The sequence below is a fragment of the Chanodichthys erythropterus genome, chromosome 13, assembly GCF_024489055.1.
Source record: "Chanodichthys erythropterus isolate Z2021 chromosome 13, ASM2448905v1, whole genome shotgun sequence".
In the NCBI taxonomy this organism is placed as follows: Eukaryota; Metazoa; Chordata; class Actinopteri; order Cypriniformes; family Xenocyprididae; genus Chanodichthys; species Chanodichthys erythropterus.
In genome coordinates this window covers 38,571,194-38,580,202 of record NC_090233.1, presented here as the reverse complement: position 1 = coordinate 38,580,202, position 9,009 = coordinate 38,571,194, and the positions used below count along the sequence as shown (strand labels likewise).

Below are 9,009 nucleotides of genomic sequence, written 5' to 3'. Positions count from 1 at the left end.
CTTTACAATAAGGTCACATGTGTTAACATTAACTAATGTATTAAACAGGTGAGTAATACATTTCTTACAGTATTCATTATCCTTTGTTAGGGTTAGTTAATAAAAATACATGTTAGTTCACAGTGCATTAACTAATGTTATTACAGGGCTCTGTGGAATACTTGATTGTGATTGGTCAATCGCGCCATCCAGCAGTATGTTATTCCCTGATAAAAACCACTAAAAACTGATAACACAGGCTCATCAGGGCGAAAGGGTTAGTTCACCCAAAAATGAAAATGCAGTCATTAATTACTCACCCTTATTTCGTTCCACACCCGTAAGTCCTTTGTTCATCTTTGAAACACAAATTTTTTGATAAAATCCGATGGCTCAGTGAGGCCTCCATTGCCAGCAAGATAATTAACACTTTCAGATGCCCAGAAAGCTACTAAAGACATATTTAAAACAGTTCATGTGACTACAGTGGTTCAACCTTAGCGTTATGAAGCGACTGGAAGACTTTTTGTGCACCAAAAAAACTACTATTCAACAATATCTAGTGATGAGCGATTTCAAAACACTGCTTAATGAAGCTTCGAAGCTTAACGAATCTTTTGTTTCAAATCAGTGGTTCGGAGCGCGTATCAAACTGCCAAAGTCACGCCCCCCAGTGGTGAAGCATTGAAATTTTGAAACACTTACAACATAAAGAAGCCTCGTTTACTGAAATCCCATAACTTTGGCAGTTTGATACAGGGTGTGTAATTAATGACAGAATTTTCATTTTTGGGTGAATTCTGCATCGCTATGCTGGCTTGGAACGTTTTTTCCTAGTGGAAATTTTGCATTGACTCGCTCTTCTTTCATACAAACGCAGCTGGTGCCATTTTGCGACTATTGTTCACTGTAATGGATTATAAGATAACAAACAGGTACGATTTTAAATCAGTTTCATCTCAGATCAGTATCTCTTATCCCCATAATTATTTGTGACGAAATGCCGTGTAATACGTGGTATGACTGTACCATATCTGTCTAGTTTGAACTTGCCGCTTGCTAGCAGTTACTCTCTCCGCGGAAGCTTTGCATTTAAAGAGCTAATAAAATATTTCATCTGAGATCATTATTTCATGTCTAATTATTTACTTATGTGGCAAGTAGCCGTGTAATAAGTGGGATAATGTACTTCCAGCGGCTTTAAAGTTTAGCATTCATATGACATATAACAAAGAGTGAGAGGAAGAGCATAACTTAACCCAAATTCAACTCGATTATGCATATTGTACAATGTAACAGTGCCATTTAACACATAATTATTATATTCAGAAGTATTTAATTAAACAGTCACATATATTTGCATATTCAGTTCATTTCACTAATAAGGCATTGAATGCATTCTAATTGCTGGTTTATTATGACAATATGAATGCTAAATGTTTAACAGCTTCAAGTAACAAGCAATCAAGAAAACATAAAACTATAAAAATGTAGCAAACTATCTCTCCCAATCCAATGAATAAAACAAAAAAAAAACAACAACAATCAAATATTAGCATATTACCAGCTGTGAGACACACTTGGATACCACATTACCACATCATTGGCATAAAGTACAAACATGGGCTCTATCCAGACAGAAATAATCAGTCAGATCACCTTAATATTCATTCATGAGGAATGACGGCACATCTTACATCTAAGGGCCATTTATCATTCCTTCCCATGACCTTGGCTGATTTGTATGGTACAGGTTTGAGGTCACGGCACCCGAATCTTATCCAGATTGCAATAAAAGGTCAAAGCTGTAGTCTATTTTATGCTTCATATATTATATCATTATGATTTACAGCATTGTCCTTTACAAATCCATGTGAATGCCTCAAGATTTCAGGTCCTTTGTCTGACCATCAACAAAATACACCATTCATTTTAAGTGAATAAATAAATTATTTACCATATCAATCATTTTTAATGATTAAACAATGTCTTCTGCTCAGTAGGTCCATATGCTTACAGTTGATAACTTATTTTAAGGTACAGTCCACGACCACTGGACTGAATACTGAAAGTGGATACTACTTTTACTGTGGAAAACCCCCACAATTTAAACATTTCTTGGAAAATGGAAAAAAAAGCAATTGCTTCTGTATAGTACAATTTATATACTAAAGTCCACAGTGTATAATATATCATTTGAGATGCTACTAGTAATCCTAAAGACCTTTGTTAGTTACAAATATGTCATTATTCACTAAACACCTTCTGCCTAACATGGTTCTCATGTGTGTCCATGTTCAAACATGATTTGAAATCTAGTAAAAAATAAAAATGTGCAATTAAGTAGCATGACGGAACTTTCTTTCTGGTTAAACCTTTCCTTTTTGGCATTATCTGAGAGCCATTGCTTCACTAGCAGTGCCAGACAACTGTGACGTATGTTTTTAAATCCAGACACAGATGTAGGCAGACAGACTGAACTCTGCTGATTCTAAAATGCTGCAGTCTGAGCAGGACAAGATAACAGAAACCCAGAAACATGGCGTGGTGAAAACAGGCTTCAACGGCAGAACAGAAAAGGTGGTACACATCATTCTAGAGGCCAGACAGTTGTGTGTGAGGTGTAGAGGGGAGAGAAAAAAACAACAACAACAACATTTTATTGCAAGTTGGACCTACTTTTTATTGCAAAAACCTACTTTTCATTGTATGCCATTTAGAGATAATTTAGTAGGCTGGTTAAATGGGGGTGGGGAACAAAAAACCAAATATGACGTGACGTATCCTTCACTTTCATACTAATCCCACTCTTATGGAGGACAGCTGGGATTATGGGTACACACTGTCCTGAATCCACCACCCGTGGAGCTACACTATCCAGAGAAATGCATTTTAAAAACTGCCCTTATTCTAATAGTAACAGTATTATTGTCCACACACAGTCCTGCGGCTCTCATGTGACCGCCCTTGACCCTGCACTTAGTACTGGTATTATATTCCCATGATGCTTTAATGCAATTTAGAACAACTGATGCAGCCCGGGGCCAAAACACCAACCAGGCTAGAACGTCCCCATGCTGATATACACTCACTGCAGTAGTTGGCAATCAAATTAAAAACTAATGCTTGTGACACACACTGACAAAACTCACTATTCAAAGGAGTCAATTATATTTGACTAACTAGAGCACAGTGGTCTGTTGCTTTTCACGGTAATTAAATAATATAAAATATGCATTTGATTCTGCCCCACAGGGCCACAGAGTGAGTGTAGGTCAGTTCCTGTGCCTTATTAAGACGTAATAGATTAGTGACCATATGTCTCATCGGGAGGTCGCATGCACTCACACACAGATGGCAGTTCACCTGGGCACCACCAGCATGGGGAGCTGAACCAAACACCTGCCTGGGATTGAGAGAAGCAAGCATAACAATGATACACAAAAATGTTACATTTCATTGGACCTAACATCCCCAGTGATGATTTTAAGAAAATGAGCTTAAATTATGTCTAGTAGCTGTGGAATTATTTATAATAAAATTGAGTAGCCTATTGCAATAAACAATGGAGTGCTATTTTTGTATCACCCTGGTTCCCTTGACAAAATAGGATTTTTTAACTTTTGGATTGTTGCAGAAGATAAGCTCTGTGACCACATGTTTTTTTTTTTTTCATCAAGATAATCTTCACATCTAAACAACTTTTATGAATTCTGAGGCCTAAATATAAAAATAAAAAGCTAAAGTTAGGTTAAATGAACTACTCCATGGTCGCATGACTTCAAAGTCACCACCATTAAGCTTTCCACAACTCTTTTCAGTATTTATGTAAAATCTACAAGTTGACAAGTTGAAAGAGCACGGGTATAAACGCAATGAGGCTGTAAAAGCAGACTTGTGAGTAGATTACTTTTCCTGCTCAGGGAGATGACATTTAAAGGGATAATTCACCCAAAAATGACTCACTCTCAAGTTGCTTCAAACCTGTATGATTTTCTTCTGCTGAACATCATAGAAGATATTTTGAAGAATATGGGTAACCATAACAGTTGACTTCCAAAGTATGGGGAAAAAAGTGAGGGTTAATAAATAATGACAGAATTTTCATTTTTGGGTAAACTATCCCTTTAAATGTCCCCAAAAACCTCTGTAGCTCCATTTAACCACTTGTTAGCTAAACATCTTTTTCAAGCTTGAAGCATTTTTTTTTTTTTTTAAGTACTGGGAGAGCAATTCGAAGCCGTCTGCTCTCTAATCACTCTTGTGGTACTTTGTCAAACTCCGAACAAGTCGTGTTAACCACAGAACATATTCCAGGCATTTAACCAAAAACCAATTAAAAACCCCATTGGGGTGCATCTCAGCTCCCTAGTTAAGTATTGAAGACACTGATCATGGAATCAGACATTTTAAGTGCTGTCTCATTCGCAAAATCCTTCCAGTGCACTGAAATGTTCGCTCCCTAAAAAGTCCCACAATGCACCATGAAAACCAGGGGACATCGATGCTCACTATGTCCCCTTAACGGAAGTTAAGCAAAACATAATTCATGTGAGCAAACTCACTACACATAATGACACGATAAAAATAAAAACAGTAATGATTTAATTTAATTTATTTTACAGTGTCATTGTTACATAATAGTAACAACTATAAATAATGCATATTTACATGCAACTAACCCTATACCAAACCAAACCCTAATCCCAACCCCATAGTAAGTACATGTAGTTACTTAATATTACTCGGTACTTAAATGTATCATTACAGTGTAAAAAAAAAAAAAAAAAAAAAAAAGTAACCTAGTTTTTTATTTATTTTTTATTATTATTTTTATACATAGTACTGATAGTTTTTTTTTTTATACAAACCATTATTTAATTATATTTCAGCATAAACATACATTGCTAGACAGGTAATGAACAATCTAACATTATAATTGATTTGCATGTATATAAGCAAAGACTTTATTTAAATAAAATTAAAAAAAAATGTCAGAAAGATATCCACTCTACTGTTGTTAATAAATACCAGTAGTGATGTTGTACAATGAAGACTTTGCCATGTTGCCAAAAATAGAGTGATCGGTGTCTTGTGAGCCAGGGTCTCAATGTCTTTCCCAGTGCCTGAATTCGTGCACACCATATACCGATTCCTGATCTCGGAAGCTAACTGAGACGCACCAATTGACTTTGGGATGATGGGAAATGTGAAAACGCAAGCTAATTTCTGGGTTTTAGGACTCATTCCTGCAGCACTCTGTAGCCTGGAGGTTCAAAATTTGGAGAAAATCTGATGAAATCTATAGGAGTTCATAAAAGTATGTTTTGACAAATTTCAAAATGGTGGACGTGAAATATGTTGCACAGTGGATTGATGTTTCCTTTTTCCAAGCTGGGGAATCTAAAGAGATGAGGCATGTGATATTAGACCAGATTACTCAGAAGTTATAATCACTTGAACCATTTTGATATACTGAGATATACTTGCCATCTAAGCCTGAAGAAATATCCTGTAAACATATGGGTGTTGCCCCTTCAGCACCTTCTAAATTGATAATTAAACCACAAATCGTTTAATTGCACCAGAACTGCATTTAAAGCTACACATAATATCTTGCATGTCAACACTTACCTCTTTTGACATGACGTGGACAGTATCTAAAGTCTTGACATCTCGGTCCATGATGCTCTACTCAAGTCCATATAAGCCAGACTCTTATAATAACTGCTGAAGTGAATTACTGATTATAAAATGGATTGTTCTGGTCCTGAATGCCGTTTGGTCAATTTGGCTGTGATCAAAAACACAATTATGTAGTAAACTTGGAAAGCAATCTGGCACTCAAGGCCATTCTGTATTTTGAATAAAATCATGGCTAAAGGGACCGCAGGTGCTCCACTGCACATTATGCTTAACAGCAGTCTTTAGCCATGATTATAGCATTCACAAAATATGATGTTGAAGGCCAGGTTAGAGCAGAAGCTTTTAAGAAACACAATGAAAATCAACAGAAACCTTTTTTTTTTTTTTTCTCAAAATCTTGTTTATTAAATTTAGAAAACACAATTTTGTTAATGGTTCATAACAACAGCAGGAGTAGAGAAATGAAATATCAGTTAGGCAGGGAGGATGGGGGCAGGCCAACCCCTGAGTTTAAAACTGTTTCCTCATCCTGTGGTCAAAGGTCAACTAACCCCCTGAGAGAAGACAAGAGAATGAGGGTAAAAAAACTGGGCAAAGGCTGAGAGTGGACAGAAATGGGGAAAATGAGCAGGCATAATGGGAAGTAAGAGAACAGTGAGGGGGTATGCGACCTCAGAATAGGAGGGATCAGGGAAAAGTAGTCTTCATAGCAAAACTCTGGAGACTCAGGTAGAAAAGTTGAATTGCAAAGTCTTTTGTTGTTCAAGTTAAGGTTATTCCTGCCAAAAGGGACGAAACAAACCTCCAAATGCAATGTTAACATGTAGTTACGCCCAACCCTGGGAGTGCTTCCATTTGTCTTTCTCATCGAGGGGGGGGATGGAAGGACTTTTCGGTATTCACTCTCAGGAGGAGAGGAGCAGAGTGATGAGGAAGAGAAGTGGAATCATTTGTGGGAAGGGATGGGGTTTCACCACAGACACTATTGAAACGTATATCAGTGGGGAGTGCAAACATTGTCTTTTTCCTGTGGGGAGAGAGAGAGAGAGAGAGAGAGAGTGAGGGAGGGAGGGAGAACGAGAGAGAGAGAGAACAAGAGAGACAGGGGTGCACGTCTATACGGCGATGGAGTTGCTTCTACTCATCCATCTGTATGTCTGTCAATCAGTCAGTCCAGTTTATTCCTCTGTCTCTCTCACTCTCCCTCCATCCATTCTCAAGGAGCCGAGAGAGGAGACTCGCGGCTTGGCGAGCCGGCGAGCGAGAGGTCCTCGGGGGGAAACACAGTCAGCGTGCAGGCCCTGATGCCGCCCAGGGACTCGGGCAGGTCGAACACTTTGTGCCATTCGTCCTTCTCGGGGTCGTACTTCTGGACGATCTCCACCATGCAGCGGTTGTTCCACGAGTAGCCGCCCACAACGTAGATCTTGTTCTCAAACACAGCCACACCCACGTCACTCTGCCCGCGGAGCATGGCTGCGATCGGCGTCCACAGGTCCAGGGCGGGACTGTAGTACTCGCAGCTCAGCACGTCGTCGTAGTCGCTGGTGCCCCGGAAGTGGTTTCCGCCGATGACGTAGAGACGATCGCCGACTGTGCACATGCAGTGAAGGCCGCGGACCGTTGTCATGGGAGCTTTCTGAGTCCACTTGTCAGCATCCGGGTCAAAGCACATGAGCTCTTTCTGGAAGGTGTCGTGGGTTATTCCACCTGCACAACAAACCGCAAGGAGAGTTCACATCACTTTCGCTGCTGAAACGGACACCTTGTGTGCTCACGTTTCTGAAAGCATTAGATATACGCAACAAAAAATGAATAATGCATAATGTGTGCACAGAAACTCTCTCAAGGTTTGCTGAAGAAAGAGTCAAGATTGAATAATGCATCTCCGAAAACACAAACACACACAAAGTAATCACACAACCAGGTCTGCGTGCACACTGAAAGGAACAAGAGAGGGAAGCGAAGGAAAAAAGACAAGAGGAAAAAGAAAACAGGACATGTCTACAGGGAGGGCTGAAAATAAAGAGAACCATCCCATCAGGCATCAGCCAACCAGACCCTCCCTCTTCTCCCTCTCTCTATCCCTCCTGTTTTTGCCCTCTAACTCTCCATCCATCCATCCATCCATTAATCTATCTTTTCCTTTACTAAGAGAAGTGAATGATTCACTCACATACACACACACACACACACACACACACAGTGGCTCTCTGACTGTAACTCTTCTCAGTGTATTTGTGTGAATTAAAACACAAATAAAGCAGAAAGAGGAGAAAGTCAAGTAAAATGGTGAGGAAATAGATAGGAAGAGGTGAAATTAGGGTAAGGAGAAGGAGAGATGACGACAGAGAACAAAGCATGAGGCAGCACATAACACTAGACTGTTTCATGCATGCACACTAACACTCATGTGAGTGCAGAGCTTAATACTCCAAAACTTCATGACCTATATAACAGAGAGAAAGAGAGCGAGAGAGAGGCATGCAGGAGTAAGGACACAGACACCAGAGTAAAAACAAAAGGATCAGCAGTTCCAAAAATACTCCAGAGAAAGTGCATGGGTGGAGGAGAGGAAGGAGAAGAGAAGTGTGAGAATCAATGTAAATGTGTGTATGTACATCACCAGCAAAAGACTAAATGATAATCATGCATGAATAAATATGCTCCAGGCAGAACAGATTAAGATGGTGACACGGAGGAGGGGTTTTATAGTTTGTGTGATTACAAGTGCAGCTTTTAAATTGCTAATAAAACTCCAGAAATGTCACATTGACCAAAATTAGTATCATACCTCAGACAAGCATTCAGAAAGCATTTAACCTCTTTAATGTGACATTTCTGAGTGAAAAAAATAAGAATATTTAGCATGGTGAATAAGATTGTTAGTAAGAGGCTTTATAATCAGTTAAATATATAAAATATGACATATCACTTTATTCTATAAAACCTATTTAGTTTGAATTCATTTTTAGTACATTTCAATAATACATATTTTATGTTTTGTTATCTTAAACCCCCAAAACGTCAGGTGGTTCAACTGTCGAACAAATGAACAGACAAGAAAACTATTTAAAATGGTGTCTCAATAATAAAAAATTAAAAACTAAAGACCATGGCATCATTTTAGGTTTGAACCTTTCATATAAACACATTTTATAAATATCAGTAGTTTTAAAGCTGTTGAGATAATTGAAAAACTCTCAAATGTCAGGGTGGCACAACTGCAAACATGGCACTTTTATTATGAATTGACAAGGTAATAACAGTAAACATGATAATTCATCATCTAGAAGACCCCAATCGACTCTTGTGACAGAGTGAATGTTTATATAAAAATAATGGTCTTTTCTTCTATATTTTGACACATTCAAGTGGAACAAA

General features: G+C 38.4%; 1 protein-coding gene across 8 annotated transcripts in view; it reads right to left on the bottom strand.

Annotated features, from left to right (window-relative positions):
- Nucleotides 1–6,027: 6,027 nt before the first annotated feature.
- klhl13 (kelch-like family member 13) overlaps nucleotides 6,028–9,009 on the bottom strand; it is a 60,693-nt gene continuing 57,711 nt past the window's right edge. For all 8 annotated transcript variants that reach the window (XM_067406351.1, XM_067406350.1, XM_067406347.1 and 5 more), the window contains one exon: nucleotides 6,028–7,335. In XM_067406351.1, coding sequence (XP_067262452.1) covers nucleotides 6,842–7,335 — 494 coding nt within the window. In that variant the 3' untranslated portion in view covers nucleotides 6,028–6,841. The remainder of the gene's footprint in view (nucleotides 7,336–9,009) is intronic.